The sequence below is a fragment of the Apus apus genome, chromosome 3 (genome assembly GCF_020740795.1).
Source record: "Apus apus isolate bApuApu2 chromosome 3, bApuApu2.pri.cur, whole genome shotgun sequence".
In the NCBI taxonomy this organism is placed as follows: domain Eukaryota; kingdom Metazoa; phylum Chordata; class Aves; order Apodiformes; family Apodidae; genus Apus; species Apus apus.
The window spans coordinates 78,742,631-78,761,048 of NC_067284.1; the positions used below are offsets into that span (position 1 = coordinate 78,742,631).

The following is an 18,418-nucleotide window of genomic DNA, read 5'->3' on the forward strand; positions in this document are numbered from 1 at the left end:
CTGTTTCCACATTTGAGAAGACTATATCCTACTAATTTATTCAATACTGTGTTTGCAGCTAAAACAAATAAAAATGTCTGTTATAAAAAACGGAAGTTTAGTTTCTGAAACACAGAAATTTAACACAGGTGCAGGTTCCACAGTCTCAGAAATCCAGAACTTGGTATACACATGTTCTACTGGTGAACTTCTGTGAGTGTGCACTAACAGCAGCATTTTCCCTTGTTTTGACATGTATATATTGAAAAAAAAAAAATTTAAAAAATTAAGCCAGAATTCTTAAATATCCTTACTTTCAGGGATTTCTTTACCAAAATATGGGTTTGTATCCCATGTTTTTGCAGGCATCACCTATGCAAGCATGTGCTGCATCTGATTGTTTCCCTCGAGCTCATCTTCAGTGCTCTGGTGAATTTTTAATAGAAAACCTATATTTCTGTCAGTTTCTAAAGTTAACATCCTGTTGTGTTCCAAGAAAAAGAATAAAAGCAAGCAAACCAAAACCCAAACAACCAATTAAACAAAAATATGAACAAAGAACCACCTAAACACTTCACTTTGCACCTTGGCACATTTTATTTACTTTGTATATTGGCTGTCTTTCACATCCCTTTCACTGCTTTGATACCCTCACCACCATGAGGAAGATTCTATCAAACTAATACTTTTCCACAGAAACAAAGTGTCAGATGCATTTTAAGGATGAAATACCATGGTGGGAAAGTGACACAATTTTAAGTATGCAAAACTGTTATCTCTGGAAGAACAATGCAACAGGAGTCATAAACAGTAAGATAAATTGCAATATCTCTCTACACAGGAATTGATGTCTCATTAAAGCCAGATTAAAAGGGAAGCCTGAGGGTCTGGCTGCATTGCAGAGACTGTCAGAATACATAAGTGAGTGAAACTGGTGAGCGAGGGAATTGATGTCTAAGAAATAAGATGGGATGCAGAGAACTCTCAGCTGTGCAGAGGTGGAAAGATTAAAGAACACCTTTAGAACTGGAATGGAAAGAAATTTTCTTTTCATTGATCCTCTGGTGTGTTACCTCCACATTAGCCTTTACTCCATGCTGCCTTACATGTCAAATATGTCTTGGGCAAAAAGTAAGGAGTGAAAAATGAAACAGATTATTTAAATTATTTGGTATTATTAAACATCACAAACTCTCCTCCCATTCACAAAGTCATGCCAATTACAATTAGGAAAAACTTTCCTGTTTATACTAGGCTGTTAAAAGGGAGATCTAGACTTCTACACAGAAGCCCTGTACCCACAGATTTCCAAAGTCGATGTGGAGTAAGAGGTTTTTTTGGAGTTAGGAATGGGAAATAGAAAAGGAAAGAACAAGCCTAGGAAGATGCATGTTATTTCTCATTTATGCCCCATGAAATTTATCAGGGAAGAGGTAAAACTTGCTGTATTTGAGTGTCCTAATGTGACTTAATCTTGATTTGAGACTTCAAATATTTTCTGTAAATCCATCTCATATGGGATAAGCTGTGGTTCCCAGGGTCTACAAGTGTAGGTAACATCTCTCTGCATTTCTGGTATTAAAATTCAGGTTGCAAACATGCTGGAGAAAACTCACAGGATCAACCTGCTGTGCTTCCTTTTGCAGTAGGCTTACCAGTTTTACCTTGTCTGGATTTGTAAGGGAATTCTGGAACACTAGAAGGGAAAATGTTAATTCACCTCAGTCTGGGCCCCTGTACGTGAGGGCTTCATGGGCACTTAGCATCCTTCTGTGCCAGCTTCTGTTTCTTGCAAGGCTGAGTTTCAGTGACATTGTAGCAAAGGGACGTGATGCTGACTTACTACTGAGTTAGTTTGCTTGTGTTTGTGCTTAGAAAAGGAGTATTAATTGTGGGTGATTAATCAGTGTGCTGTGTCCAGCAGCTTCCACCTGTAAATAACTGGTTTTGATGTTAACAGCAGCACCTTGTCTGACTTAATGAGGTTACGGTAGTTTCATTTATTCAGATGAACATGTTTGTGGTCGTTTGTTTTTTTTTACATTGTCCAGGAGTTGCATGAGTTAGGTCACTTCCTTGCTGCGCTTAGTTGGTGCGATTTTCTCTGGTTTAATCTGTGGAGATTCTGTAAATGCTATTTTGGTTTTGATGTCCGAAGGGCATGGAGCAGGCAGTGGTGGCGAGGAAAACCGGTACTGCTTGTGCTCATAAAAGCTCTGTACGCTTTACCCAGTTCATCGGACGCTTGCAGACCACTGTGTGGTGGTGGTGCAGGGCGTTATCATTTGTTTATTTCGTCTCCATCACGGTTAGAAGGGCGCAGAAGGTGTCGATGCGCAAAACGGGCGGGAGGCCCGGGCGCTGCGGCGGCTGCGGTGCCCGAGTGTCACCAGCAGGTGGCGCCGCGCTTTGCCGGGAGCTGGGCCGGGAATCTGGGAAGCGGGTGGCGGGATTCAGTGACAACAGCCAGAAGGAAGCGTTTTCCTTTCGTTCCTTCCTCGTTTTCTCTGATCGTTTTCTTAAGATGCCCTTCGGATCAGTGAAAATAAAGTTCGCTTTAGTTTTGTTGTTTTGTTGGTGTTTTTTTTAAACGCTTTGAGAAATTATTTTCTGGGAAAGAAATCAACAACAAACTTGGGAAAAAAAAAAAAAGAAATTAGTATCTGAAGTGCCACATAACTAAAAAAATATATATATTTATTTATGCCAGTTGTCCACCCTGCCCAGTTCAAAAGAAGAAAGTAGGGGAAAAAAACACGCTAATACATGAAAGACATTCTTTTTTTTTCCCTTGAAAAAAACAAAATGTATTTAAAGTTAGTTGATAGGCTTATTTTTCCGTTGCTGAAAAATTTACTGGGATTTCCCTCCACGGAGATTTTAGCTGTAAGTAGAAGTTTTTCTTTGAACTGGTTTAAACTAAGGCCCTCTTTCTTGTCACGCACAGACAGGGAAATACTGCAAGATGCTGGATTAGCTTGTTCGCTTTTCATTGTTTTCTTTTGTAGCAGCAATCCGTTTAGCTATGGTATGCTGAGTTTATCTGATTAGCACTTAATGAGTGAAGGGAATAGGGGAAATGTTGCCTGAGTTACTTAAGCCTGATAAAGTTTTCAGTACCTTTCCCCTCTCTCTAAATACCTGAACTTTCCTGACCCCCGCCCCTTGCTTTTTCTCTCTAGGGCTCCCATAAGAAATGTGCTCCCCCTGCAGCTCTAGCTGTCAGAAGTGGTGGTGCCATTAGCCAGATTTTGTTCAGTGCACATTGGTCACAACATACATCCTGCTCAACAGTGTTTGACAGTCTGTCTGGATCTCTTACAAATTCAACTACTGTTATTAGGCTGGTTCACACGCCTTACCTGGGAAGACTTCTACAGACTGAAAATGCAATAACCTGTAGCATGAGTATTTCTAATTTAAAACCATGAGGTATAGCTGTTATCAATAGAATAATCGATTTAGTTATGTTAGCAGTGACATTTTAATAAAGATTCACTGGAGTTTGAATAATTACATTATATAATGAAATTCAACAAGGCTGAGGTTTAGTAATGCTTAAAAACTGTGTGCGCCATACAGATTGCAGGTCTGCTACCATAATTAACCTGATAGGTTTCTTGCATAACTCTCATGTTTTCCTCTGAACTTCAGCTTGCTTTCCCTCTTTTAGGATTAATTTTTGGTTTAATTTCATATTGCATTGTAAAATTGTTAACACAAACAAAAAATTCTGAAAAATATAGAGAAATCATCTCTGTCAGTTCATGCTGCTCACATATATATTTGGTGGTTCTGCTAGTTCCATATAGAAAGGCAAAGTTGTCTTAATACCAAAGGAAGTGAATCCAAGGAAAGTGCATCTGACCTATGTGCAAGAGGTTCCTTATGCATATCATGTTCTACAGCTGTTGAAGTAATAAGGAAAAAGCAAGCAAAGTTTAGGTGAAGTATCAGTAAGACAAAAGTGTTGCTTAAGAAATCTGAACCTATGAAAATATTTTCAGTTATACCTGCATAACAATACTAATTGTTCATAGAAAAGATCTCACATTTCTTTTATCACTGTCAATGTCCTCATAATATAATAATAATAGTCATAACAATGGTAATAATAATAATATGCATGTGTATGTTTTTAAATAATATTAAAGATATTAAAAGAAGGCTAGGGTTGCAAGAGTGCACCAAGGTGCAAGGAGAAGGGTAGAAGATGACTGTGAACAATTTTTGAGGTCTGCACAGCTTCTTGCTGAGCATGTCTCAAGGATTTACCTTCCTGGAAGAGGTACCACAGCTGATAGTGTTCCTGTTCCCAGTGCATTGCAATGCAGAGCACAATGTGTCCCATTAAACTGCTGCCAATGCTGAAGCTAGACTGAACTGCCATACTCTGAACTAAATTGTAGAAATTTTGGAGGAGAAATTCCTGTTTTTTCACTTCACTGACAGCCCAAACACTGTCATTTAAACTTCTTGTTTCCATTAGTGTTTTGTTTTGTTTTATTTTTTGTCAACTTCTGAATATGTACAGCTCATGCCAAGCTTCTATCCAGCCATCAAGATGGAAGAAAACCAGGTGTTAATCTGTGTATTAGGTATTAAAATATTTTGTAATTTGATTTAAAGGTTTATTTAAATCACAAAAAGTATGTGTGTGTGTTTTTCTTTTCCCCTCTCAGGTTTGCAATTATGTGTGGCTATATGTCTCAGTTTGAAAGTGTACAAAACAAAATCAGGAATGGTTATCTCTTTAAGGTATGTTTTTTGTAGGGTTTTTTTTAAGCTATTCCTTTAAATTATTTCCTTGTATAGTGACAAAGATTTTTCCAACACAGTAATTCGACCTCACAGGTCTATTTTGGTGCTGATATTACAGTAAAAAAGTTATTTTTATGTATGCAAATAAATTATATGCTTTCAAAATCTAAGAATTGAGATAGGATTCCAGGAACAGCATTAACATTTCTGTTTTATTTTGTAGTCTATGGGGAGAGGAAAAAGGAAGTAACACTTCTGTTTAGAAAATAAAAACATTAAAATACGAAGCTATGAAGTAACACAGTTCTGTAGTCATCCTTCATGCCACCCTTAAGAAGTAATATTTGTTTTAACACTGTCCTTCCAAAGTTTATTGTGTTTTTTAGAGTTAGCAGTTTATCTTACATGTGCTACTCTTCCCCCTCCTTGTCCTCAGCATTCCTTAAGTACTTTCCATCCCTTGCTCCCTGACCCAGCGTCTCTGCTTTCTGGGTGTCAGCGAGAGGCAGCAGACATGTTCCCCTTCCCGGCAAATGCCTGAGATGGGTCCCCATTGCATCATGTCCACGTTAGGGCTTGGGGTGTCACAGGACTTGCCTGTGAGGGAGCAGAAGATCTGAGCTGGGACAAGTGAGCTAAGCCCCAAGCACTGGGACAAGCTGGGAATGAAGGGCAAATGACAACACTAATGCAGCAGTTGTTTAAGAACAGACTTTAAAAGGAGCCCACAGTGTATAAGCATTAGCCTCTTGAGGGAGGTTTTTCTCTTCACAAGTGATTACTGAAATCCGTGTGAATCATTTGGAAACTGAAGTATATGGGAAAATAACAGCATGAAAACATAGCTGAATGGTTTGTGGGCAAAATTATATTGTAATAAGGTCTTAAGCCTGTACAACTCAGATATTTTAGTGACTGGCTTAATCAGAAAAACAGATATCTGGGGGGGGGGGGGGGGGGAAAGAAACTTATTTTGAGAGACCAACTATAGCTAGGGGTTAAATAACTATTTATTTTTTTTTTTCCCCTCAAACTCAGGTAGGCAGCAAGAGCTTTTTTTTGTAAATTAAAGAGAGAAGTAAAGATACTGTAATGACCTGTAAAGTAAATAGTTTTGGAAGAAGTGCTACATTAGATACTTTCTCGGTTTTATGGCTACACTGTAAACAGAACCATTTTATTGTCTTAATTTGTCCTAGTAACAATGTGTTGTGTCGTGTATCATTTCATTGGGGCAGTCACGTTCCAAGGTGGAAGAGGCTATGGTTCAGTGATGGGTGCTGGCATGTAAGATCCATCAAAGAGAGTGGTTGCTTTCTCACTGCTTTGGAGTGTGACAGTTAACACTAACTGTAAATAAAATCAATTTAATTGAAGTTGCCTTTTTAAGACAAAAGTTCTTGAGTTCTTTGATTGAACTTTAGAACTGCTTAGTCATGTTGTAAATACAGCATGCCTTCTTGCACTCTGTGCACAGTTGCTAAATAATTTTTTTTGTGGTTTCTCTCCCTGAGGAAGAGGCTTGCTAGTTAAAGTATTTTTTAAGTAGTTAGAAAAGAATTTCAAAGCAAGAAAACTTCTTAATTACTTTGTGATTTGCAGCAAACTTCTTAGAATGTAAACACCCTTGCCAAACAAACATCTGAAGTGACACTGGTTTTCTTTCTAATAGGAGCACCTAGACAAAGCAATTGAACTTAAGCCTCAAGATCCTTTTTTATATTACCTAAATGGAAGATGGTGCTATTCAGTAAGTTGTTTTTTATCTAACATATGAATTGAGTATACTGAAAAATGATAATGCTTTTCAAATGAAATAGTGAGATTTAAGACAAAGTAGGTGTTTATTGTAAAGCCGATGTTTTGAGCTAAACAAAGCAGTAAATTTACATTTCCTGAATTAACTTCCACGTTTGTGATGTTAACTGCTGACCTTTCCTGTCATGTACATTAAGTAAGCTGTGCTTTATGTCCCTCGTTGTTGTGTTCAGGTTTCTTATCTGCATGCATGAATGAAAGTAACTGATATTTGGAAAGGAGGAAGGATGACCTTTTGATTTCAGTACTTTCTTCTGCCACGAACTTTCGGGGTGACATTGGGCTGGTAACACAGCCTTTGGGAACCTTATTTGCCATCCATTACTGAAGGTACTTCCATGCTATGGGATTATGTCCGTGGCAGCAAGGCTGTCATAGTGACTTGGTAAATTTCAGAAGAATGTCACCACAAAGATGCAGGCATAAAAATCTCTAATTGACCAAGAAGTTTTGCATGGGATACAATTTGTATTGTGCCTATACAACAGGTGCTTTAAAATACTGTGTTAATGACATAGTGATAAGTAGTCATGTATGAAAAATTAAAACAATTGGTTTAGAAATTTAGCTGTTATATTTTAATTTATTTTTTTTTTAAGAAAAACGGTGCTTGTAATGTAAGAGTTGTCTTATTCTTTGAATGTCTTTGAATTGCTTCATCTCTAGTGCTGTGAGGAGTCGTGTCAGAAGAAAATGTTCTTGGATAGTCTGTGTTGTAAAAGATCACTGAGAGGCTTCTTAAAATAATAACTACTAATGCACAGTGAATTCCAGTCTGCCTTTTTCCTCCAGCTACTTCTGATGCTAGTCACTACAACGTGGAGGAGGAGTTGCTGTGATACATTGCAGACTTTGTCTGCAACAAGACTTCATGCAAAGTAATCTCTCAGCAGTTTTTTCAGATTATAAATTTAACTTTCAGCAACTAAATTTTTTCTCAGTTGAGTTGAATAAGGGTATGACCCCATGTGCTTTTCATTACACTGTATTCTTGAGTATCAGCATTAGCTATGCAAAGATTGAGATGGTGAAGATTGTCCTGTGGTGTATCTGCTGTCCTGCCTTTGAAGAGCATCTCTCTCACCAGTGATTCCTTAAACATTTTTATACTGTGCTGTGTCCAACAGGTGACTGAAGTTTCCATGTGTGTCAAATGCTCCCAGATGTTTTTCATGGCTTATTTCTCACTTGAGCTGTGGCCTCTGGAAACTTTACATGTAATCTCGATATACCTCAATTTGTTCTTATTGCACTGTTTTTTTACTTGTTTCATTCTGGTGACAATCACCACTTCTTGACTAACACATGTGGTTTGTTGCACTGTATCATTACAAACTCATGTTCCACGCTTGTAACATCTAAGTAGGCCTTCCTTATTAACCATTAAAGCCACAGATTAGCCTTTGCTTTAAGGTCTGACCTGACCTGCGTTTTACTAAGTGAAACAATCCACCTAAACAGATGTAGCCACTGAAATACTTACAGATTATTTTCTGATTTTTCTTATTTTTTATTTTTCTTTTCAATTCCTGCCATCACAAAATAGTAACCTGAAACACTTGTAGCAGATTTTCATAATACTAATAAATGAAGTATAGGACTGAATAACATTTTAATTGCTGGGGCTGCCAGCTCTTGAAAACCTACTGTCTTTTGCACACTTTAAGTAGCAGGATGAGGCCATCATTTGGCAACATTAGTTTTGAGGCTGTAGTATGGAAGCTAGATCTTAATCCTAGCCAGGTGAAGTTGGTGATATCCTCAGTATTTTAATAGTGGGTGTGAGGAGGTTTCTGCCCTGATCCACTAGCGCAGGTTTGGGCCGTGCATGTGGTGTAGATAGTCATAGGAGCTCGTGGGAGATGTGGCAGATTCCTTGGTCCTGTTCTGCAGACTGTGGTGTTTCGTGGTGGGGTAATTATCTTAAAGGTAGACTGTTAGCTCCAGCATTGGTTCCAAATACTTCTTCAGGGTAGGGATTATGATAGGGTGTTTAAAAATTCATTTATCTCTCTTTCACCTGTAGATGGAGTGATAATGCTCCTCTTAGACCCTCTGTTTTACCTGTTTAGTCTAGCTGCGGGTTTAGTCTAGCTGCAGTTCAGAGTGGGAAGGCTGTGTTGTCCAGTGTAAGGAAATTAAGGAAGAAAAAGGGATGACTGAGGAAAGAAGGTTAGTTTTTACATTTTGCATAGCTGTCTTTGGAGTCAAGTTAGGATTGGCCACAGTATTTATTCTTTCAGAAGTGTTGCTTTCAGAGTATTATTGTACTAGGGATATTATTGTATTCCAGGGGTATTATAATTTTGGTCACGTATACATTTACTGAAACAGTGTAGTTAAAAAAGGTAGCTAGTGTTTGAGTTTTTATAGGCTTTGATGAGACTTTTGGGGAGCCTGATGTACTTAAGTCAGGCATTCACTTCACATCTAATGTTGGAGGATTTTATTACTGTCTTCTGGCATGGTTTGTTGGGCTAACAAACTAAAAAAAATTAGGTATAGCATGAGACACTGTGAAAGGGGATGCTTCAAGTGTTGTAACTCAGGGTTCCAGTTCATTTTCACAAATGACAATCAGTTCAACAGACTTTTAGGTAAAAAGTATAGCAAAGACAAATGGAGAAGATTTATTGCAAGTTGTAATCTATATATCCAAAGACTGCATGCTATGCTAGAAAAAGCTATTTGATTCATGGAGTTCTTCCAGAATTTGGCTCTGACTGCTATTTCTTACCTTCCTCAGTGTAACACACTTCTCTGCAAAGAGCAGTGGTACAGCAAAGCCAGGTTTCTTACTCAGCAGATATTCTTGCTGGGCCATATCTGAAGCTGGTGCAGAGTCATAGCACCTTCCAGCAGGAAGGATGAGCTGAATTTTACTTCTTTGCAGCAGGGGGGTTTGTTTCTGATGCAGAACCAGTGAAAGTTGTGTGCCACCTTCTCTAAAAATCAGGTTTTGTTGTTTATCATTTGGCTTACCATCATAAAGCAAGTAGAGCTATAAAAAAGAGAATTCAGTTCTGGTGTGTGTATCATCTCAGCTTTGCTAGCAAATCACTTCTGGTATCACAATTGGGCAGGCAAGATTTTCACCAAACATTTCATAGATGTCACAATGGGGAAAATTTTGCCTGTCAGATTTATTGTGTATACAAGAAGCCAGGTGTAGCTCTATTGTTTTTTTCCTTTGCAGAGGTGACAAGGGGAAAAGAAACAATTTATTTATGCACTGAGCAAACATATTCAACACCACTAGTAATGGATAACTGCAGAACCCTACCAAATATTATTGTAATATTCCTTTTTCCAGAGCTGATATGAATTCTATGTGGTGGTAATTTTTTCCAGGCTAGCTTTAGTTATAACATTAGGAAAAGGGGATTAACATATAATAGTAATGAAGATACTTTGAAGCATTTAGTAAGCAAAGTAAACCAGTGTGCAGGATGTAAAAGAGATGTTACTATTCTGAATAAAAAAACCTTGCAGCAAAATTTTCATATACAATTTCTTTGGTGGTGGATAAAACCAACATTCAGCTTTGCTTTTGTTAAGGGAAAGTGAAAACTACTTTGCTCTTCAGATCAGCAAGAAATATTTCTTAGAATTGAATTGATCTGTGGTGCATGGTATATAGGAATTAGTTTGCTTTCCTTAGAGTTTTGGGTGCAAGTAGCTGATAATCCTTTTTAATTGTGTGTTTGTGGGGTTTTTTTAGTGTTTCATTGTTTAGAATACATTCTAAAACTGAGTACATGTCTAGTTAAGACTTATGGCTACTTACCATTACAGGACTGGCACAGAACAGTTAGCTTGTGAACTTGTGAACCTGGATCAGAGCCCCTGGTAGATGCTAGTGGGGTTTTTCTTTTTGCAGGTTACATGCCATGTGTTAGATTTATCTCTGGTGTATCCCAGTATCTGCTTGGGTTACATCAGGGAACAAATTGGCCCAGTTCCTTTGTCTGTATGCTCTGTAAGACTGCTCCCCTTACTGGGAAGTGAATAGCCTAGGGAATTTCAAGTTGGATAAATGCCTAAATGCCTGTGCAGACTGTCCTGGTTCCTCAGCTGGCAAGAAAGATAATATTTGTGTTGGAAGCCAGTATTTTACAACTGGTGTCCAGTCACTTAATCTCTTCCAGAAGTCAAAACATTGCAAAATTATTTCATACCATTTTACATTAATATATTGTAATAAAAAAAGTGAAAAGAAACTCTCTAGGGATATTTAAGTAGGTGCCAATAATATTTTGCTGAAGCAGAATCAATGGGATGATTTTCCTTTATGGAACACAATTGTGTGGTCTGTCTTCAGTGAGCTATTAGCAAGAAAACATTGGAGGAGGAAATTCTTTAGGGCTGCAAGTCAGTCCTGGCTGAATTTTGAGTCCAAGTGGGTTAGTTTCCTTGGTAGCATCATCCTGGAATTTGAAGAGAGTTGTCAATGGGCAGGGTTTGCAACTCATCAAAAAAAGAACAGAAGACAAAAAAACCCCAAAACAAACAAACTCCAGCCAGTGTTCTAGTTCACGTGTGTCTTCTGCCGATCCTAGGCTAAGGAAGAGAAAGGGATGTTAGGAGATACCTTTTCCCAGTATTTAGGGGAGAACCACCTTTTCTGCCTTGGTCTTCCTAGGAACAAGAGGCTTGACAGGACTGTACTGAGTACAAACTTTAATGGTCAGCTGCACTTTAACTCTGTGGGTGGCTTTCTTCCATCTCAGATACTAGTAGAGATTGAGTAGAATAAATGAATGAGAGCTTGCTGTTTGACAAATCCATAGGAGAAATTGTTCAGGACAACTGTCTCAGTTAGCTTTAGGATACCAAAGAGTGGCCTTCTTTCACTGGCAGAAGCCAGGCTGTTTGTGGTGATCCACTCCCTTCCAGCCCTAGGGAAGACCAGGAGTTGGCTGATGGTTCTTCAGGCCCTTGTTTTTCATGCTGGAGCCAGTGAGACTAGCTCTCCTTATGTATGGCATTCTGTGAAAAGACGTTTCTTCCAGTGCTTTTTGTGAATTTTCAGGCTGTTTGGGAGACTGGCATCAGGATTTGTGAGATCTTAAAAAACAAGTTTTGCTTAAGGTTTGGAAGCCATCTGTAGAGCAAAGATGGTCTTCATTCTTTAATTTTGTTGTTGTAGCTATAACTTGCTGCAGTAACTGTTTTTCTTATTACCTTCTACTGTACTATACCCTCTTTGGAACACACATGAAGTGGAATCACACTTTTGTTGAAGTTGATGATAGTTATGGTCTCTTTCTACTTTATTTTAGATGGACCTCCAGATATGCTTTGCAGTATTTTTAGTAACCTTGACTGTAGAAGTCAAATTTGCACTACACTAGTGCATGCTACACAAGGGTTTTTGGTGCCTGAGCTTGCTCACACACAGGGAATGCTTGATGAAGTTAGTTGGTATAGTAGGAATGATGTTTCCATTTTGCTGAACATGGCATAAGATTTACTCTAATAAAGTTATTTCAAATTAAAGACCATGCTTGTGTGTATTTAGGGGAAGGGTATAATTTCCTGTTCATCATTATTGCTCCAGGACACAGTCTTGTGTGTTGCATAAAATGAGACTTTTCCTTTTGTCCCACCTCAATCATAGGGGGGTGCAGACTGGCGCAGGTGGGGCATGGTTAAGCTGTTGTGATGGGATTCACCTCATCTGCCTTTAGCCATCCACAAGGTATAATTGTCTACTCTCCTTTTGTGGTTGAAGGAAAGAAACAAGAGGTGTATTCATCCCAGGCTAATGTAGGTGGTGGGGAATTGCCTAATGGAAATGCCTCTTTCTGTATTGCCCCATGCAAGGAACCTAGAAAACTTGCGTAAACTAGGCACTTCATTTATGGATGGCTACAATGAATTTATTAAGACAATAACATATAAGTCTGACTACTCAAAACTTTACAGAACTCTCAGGCTGCCTGTGTAGTATTTGTGAAGTATAAAGCTGGAGCCAGCACACTTTAAAGAAAGCTCATGGTTGTGCATGCATGTATTTTACTTTCAAACCCTCTTTGGTTGGTGGCATTTGTAATATAAAAGTGGCCGAGGAAATACATGCTTGGGCTTTTTAAAAAAATTGAGTACTGCAAAGCAGCACCCAAGCCAGACAAGATGAGGACTAAAACCTCAGTAAATCAGTCCTGATTAAATCCTGTAAGAAAATAAAACTGCCAGGAAGAACTTGTGTTTTCAATAGGTAATTATAGCTCCACATGGAAAAAATGGCAATTCTGTTTCCTCACTGTTGCGTAACACCAGACACGTGTGGTAATTCTATCTATGCAGTGTATGTGTATCTCCAGGGTGCTGTGTGGTCTTGCAGAGAACAGTGTAAGCATATTTGCTTTATATTTTTCCCTCTCTTCCTTCCTCTGTAAGCTACCCCTGTCTTGATGTGATGGACCTAGAAATACAGAAAACCCTTTTCTGTTCCAAAAGTCTCTTCACTGCAGCAGCAGATTGGCATGAAGAAAAAAAACTTTTTCAAAAATCATTTTAGTATCTTATGGATACTATATCTCAGAAACTAGAAAGCTGCTAGGGAAATGAAGTGTGTGAGGGAATTATATATATACATACAACTTAGAGTTTTAACTAGCATGCTGCAGTTTGTAACACTGTGAAAACACTGTGGTGCCGAGCGGGGAAACAGCACATTGCTTCAGTGAATGAGAACTTTGGGATTTTTTGAGAGCTTTTTGAAAAATATATTTGTTCCCTTAGAAAAGGCTTCAAGAGTGGGATATGTGAGACAGGGAATGGAAAGAACAATTTTATTTTCTTAATATTTTTCTCTGGTCTCTTATTTTTAGTGGTTTTGTGTGAAGAACTCACTGATGGCATTTAACAAATAAGGCATTGGACCCTGCCAAACAGCCAGTAATGCCTTCTGTCTGCAAGCATGTTGCTTTTATGTAGCTAGAGTCATTGAGGCCAGATGAGAAAGCATGGTCCTTATGCATTTTCCTGTTGCATGCTTGCCTGTATTTGTATTATTTGCAATGCTATTTTTAGGGCAGTTTGAAACAAGGGATATATAGAGCCTGATGTCTGTTCAAAAGAGAAGGATTCTGACTGATGGCCATGAGTAGCTCTATGTGGATGGATTCTTATCTTTCACCATAAGAAACTAACATCTACTGGATAATTGCAAGAGAAAGTGAGGGGAGCAGCAACAGACTGGTAGAGACTGTGAAATTGGGGAACAAGGCAGGAATCTTAAAGCTATAAAAAAAAATGTTGTTTTTTACAGCAGTAGGAGGGACTTGAGTTCAAGGCCCAACTCTGTTATTTGAATCACAGCTCCCTCTGTAAAAGAGAGATGCTTATGTGACTCAGTTCACCTCCAGGTCTCTGATGAGAGGCTCTCTTTCTTTGCCTGGGTATAACCCTTTTTTTTTGGTGTTGCCTCTGTATAGACCAGGCCAGAAATTGCTAGGAAAATACAGAAGCTTGGTTTTTATAATTTTTAAATTCAGCTGTGATCTGTGACAGGAGCCATCAGTGATGTGGTTCAAATACTGATGTGAAGGAATAAAATCCAGATTCTTCTTTACAGATGTAGTAAATGTGTCCAAAGGATGGTGGCTTCAGTCTTCCGTTTTAACAGGCTTCAGTCTCACATTTTATTTATTAGTTGCTCCATCCTTCATTAGAGATGTGAGGTGTGTTTTGCCAGGTTAGCTGATAGAACTGAATATCTTCTGGCAGTAGCAAGAGCAGTTTCTGTCAGGTGTCAGTATGTGTAAGCGAAGAAGTCATGTTCATTGTGTGGCAATCTGGCAGTTCCTTAAAGTCCTTTTATAGCAGCCCATCTTCCGGGAATGCCAAAGGTTTTTGGCAAGCATTACTTGTCAGATTTGAAGAGGAAAAAATGAAGCCTATTACTCAACAGTAGTTGTCACCAGCATCTGGATAATAAATGAACTTGTTTTACAAGCTCCAAAAGCACTCACATTTTAACTGAAGCAACAGCTTTTTTAATGTTGAAAAGTAGTCAAGCACATGGACTATCATGTTAAACTGTCTGTCTCATGAAAACCTTACCAGGCTTAAAGCACTATTTCTAGCCTTAGATTATAAAAAAATGGCAATCTCTTATGAAACCTAATAGTTGGAATAAACTCTCATCAATTAAGCTGGTGTTTTGTCATGTATTTCATGTGTATGTTTTCCTGTTAACAGAATCTAAAATCCAAGAGACTATGCTTTAAGCTGACAAATGGACAGCATGAAACATTCCTTTACATGTTCTTTTGCAAAATAGGTTGTTAAAAAGTACAGTTGCACAGAACAGTACTTAATCCAAACCTGAGAAGCAACCCTAGAGACACCTGATTTGGGTTTTGTTTTTGTTTGTTTGTGTTTGTTTTGATTATTATTTTTTTAATTTCTTTTTTTCTTTGGTTGTTTGTTTTTTTTGTTTTGTTTTGTTTTTTTTTTAATTACAGGTAGCTCAGTTGTCTTGGATTGAAAAGAAAGTAGCTACTGCTCTCTTTGGGACTCCACCAACTTCAACAGTAGAAGAAGCATTGCAGAATTTCCTTAAGGTAAGTCCTAGCCAAGAGTTTTCCTGTGCGACTGTTTACCAACTGCTACATGTGACTCTTGTCAAGATGTCTGCTCAACAGATTATATTCAGTAGCTACAAATCCAGGGTCCTAAATACCAGAGAACTCTCTACTAAAATATTTTTTCTTTTCTATTTTAAAATAGTTTGGAAATGAGTGGCTAGCCCCTTTCTTCTCTTTAGTTTTAGGGAATTCAGTGATTTGCCATGGTTAATAGTTACTGGATTTAATGTGAGATGAGTACAGATGATTTATGCCATTGAAACAAATTAACTATAGCAATAATTGGTGATTTGCCAGTTTCTGTTAAAGGGTTAACATAGGCAAGGAAAACTTTTTGACATTGGTACACTTCTCCTTTTCTTCTCATGCAATACCAGTAGAAGCCTTTCTTATTTCTGGAGGTGAAATTACCTTTGTAGTGAAGCAGAAAATGAAGCTTTATCATATAGATCCATGTTCCTGGGCATTCTACTTAAATGCACAGTTATGAGAAAACAGCACATGAATAATATCTTTCAGTGTCTTTTATATGAATAATTTTTACTTCTGGAGCTGAAAAATACAAGTTTTCACATGACTGAATTCAAAGCATAAACCTCCATTGTTGCAATTATTTTCAGACAGTTTCTCAAAGGAACTAGAAAAGCTTTTTTTTTTTTTCACTATCAAGCGTGCTTGCTTTCTGTGTTCTTAATCTATTTAAAGATAGAATGAGGTCCTGAATGTTGGACTATACAATACATGACCATCTTTCCAGTTCAAGAGATTTTATTTTTAAGGTCAAACTCCAAATGGGGCAGAAATAATTTGAAATTGCTTCAGGGTATTTTGTGGTGGGCTGCAGAGTAACTGTTGTTTTCAGTAATTTCCTGCAACAAAAATTACTTTCTAAAACACAACTGATTTTCAGCTGTTTGGAAATAAACAGTTGCAGTGAAAGCAACATAGCTTTGGTCCAAGGATTACAGCTACTATAAAGCTCAGTGACATAATTTTTTCTCCCCCAAAAGCTGTTTGTTTTTTAAAGTTGCTTCTTGAGTAGTAGATAATAGGTAAGGTTTTTACTCATCTTTCACACTTCTACATCGTGATGTGTTTTAAAAATAAGACAATCTTGAACTGTTTTAATGATCTAAACAGAACATGGTAATGTGAAAAGTAAGGTGAACCTAGAGCTAGAAGATATGGGTCTGTGAAAGAAAAATAATAATAAAAACAATTATTACAATTTATTGCCCATTGCATGAAGTGCAAATGATTGGTTGCTTCTTAATTTCTTTGATTAGAAAATTAATATTAATAATCTAGATAGAGCATTGTCTTCCAAGCCACTGTGTAAGTGAAAGAATCCAATAGATACTCTACAGAATGATCCAGTATCTTTACAAAGCACTTAGTGATGGGGAAGAGAAAGTACCACAGAACATGGTATCCTGGTTTGAGCCAGGATTAAGCCAGTTTTTCTTTTGCTGATTTGGTTATGTGTTCAATATCAGCACCTCATGGGCCTGGTTTAGAGTTTCAGTTTTCTTGGTTTCTTGAGGTTTTTTTTAAGTGCTAGGCAGACTGTGGTACGCATAGTAGGGATGATTAAGTCTGATGTTTTAGGAAGCTTAGTGCATTATTAAAAATGCCATGCAGACCACATAAATCTCATCACACAAGTTTTATGTCTATTTTCTTTCCTGTTTTTTATTATTTAGGCAGAAGAAATGCGTCCAGGATATTCAAAATGTAATTATGTGTATTTGGCAAAGGTAACCAAGTTCTTGTAAAAATAATGATTTTTAGACTCTGGTATTCTTACAGTGGTCTGATTGGAAACAAAATGTTTTTCTTCTCAGTGCTATAAAGATCTTGGCCAGAAAAGCAATGCACTAAAGTACTGTGATTCTGCACTGTCAGTTCTCTCAGTTACTAATGAGGTGGGTATTGGAAGTGATAACTTCTTCTCTTGTGACCACTGTCTTGTCTTTGGAATCCATTGTTGCATTGTCAGTAATAACATATGTTTTACTTTTTCCTCTGAACACAGAACTTTCCTTTTTACTCCACTCTGGGTTGGATCATTCCAGTTCTTTGTATCAACAGCTTTTAAAAAAATCTTTGTTTGGGGAACTGTCAGGGACTTGTCTGTGTCACTGGCTGTCAGAAACCCATTTCATCAGACTTCAGCATAAGCAGTTGAGTGTGTCCCTCTAGCTGTGCTGAATTTTTCCCCAGACCTACTTTTTCTAAGTTGAAAACATTCTAGATTTTTGTCCCACAGTCTCTGTCTCTGTTCTTGAAACTCTCGTGCTTCTTGTCAAGGCCTCCAGGGCAATGTGTCAGCTATAGCAGAGTTAGCTGGGTTATTCAGTATTGCCTTTGTCTTCAACCACAGTGCAGTTAAAGAGGCACAGTTCTTTCAGTTGCATCTGCTGGAACACAGTTTATTCAAAGACACAATTATATTCCCTTTTAGGCCCTTCAGAGATCTGTAGTGTGTGGACACAAAATTTCTATGGATATTTGAGAGTTTTTAAGTTGTTTCATTTCTCAATATAAACCAAGTCATGGCAAGAAGGTTCACTCTGATCTCATGTAGAAGCAAGTTCCATAATTACCTACCTATGACTAGAAACGTCTTACCATCCCAGAACGTGACAAGTTCAAACCTGAGCTTTGTCAGCCTAAGGGACCCCCTTTGAGCACAGCAGATGTGGTAGGGAGAGAGAGAGGTGATTCCAGAGACGAATTGGCCCTATCCCATTTAATTCTTTGAAGTTAAGGAAAAAGACCATTAAATAGCTCTGTAACTTGATTGACAATAAATGCTGTGTGCGGAGCACTAACATGTTTATGTCAAGTGTTCCTGCTGGGAAGAAAGACCACTGCATGCCTCACCAGCAGCTGCTCCTGGGTGGCCTTTATTTTTGGCCCAAGTTATAATACGTACCAATCATAAATTAAGCAATCATTGCTTAAGTTCAATGTTTCTTTAAATATATATTGATACAGAGATGACATTAATAATCACTTCACTTGGCTTTATTCTTATGTTGAAATGTATCTTCAGCTTGACTATTGCAGAACATAGGAAAGACTGCTAAAAATTACCCGTTATTTGGCACCTAAGATCTTTGCAGAAAAATTAGGACCAGTGTAAGGGAGAGAACATACAACTTAAAATGCTTGAACCCAGCCTGTTTTGTATATATCTTCACTGGCCGTGCTGGTGAATTTCTTGTTTTTCCTGTATTCAATTTCCTACAGGCCAGGTA

At 37.9% G+C, this 18,418-nt stretch overlaps 1 protein-coding gene across 3 annotated transcripts in view; it reads left to right on the plus strand.

Annotated features, from left to right (window-relative positions):
- Positions 1 to 18,418, plus strand: part of RMDN2 (regulator of microtubule dynamics 2) — a 42,838-nt gene that overhangs the window by 14,995 nt on the left and 9,425 nt on the right. The window contains exons 6-10 of one of the 3 annotated variants that reach the window (XM_051613566.1): positions 4,662 to 4,737; positions 6,413 to 6,490; positions 15,033 to 15,131; positions 16,859 to 16,912; positions 17,000 to 17,080. In XM_051613566.1, the coding sequence (XP_051469526.1) occupies positions 4,662 to 4,737; positions 6,413 to 6,490; positions 15,033 to 15,131; positions 16,859 to 16,912; positions 17,000 to 17,080 (388 nt within the window). The remainder of the gene's footprint in view (positions 1 to 4,661; positions 4,738 to 6,412; positions 6,491 to 15,032; positions 15,132 to 16,858; positions 16,913 to 16,999; positions 17,081 to 18,418) is intronic. The other 2 variants (XM_051613567.1, XM_051613568.1) reach the window with 2 other exon arrangements.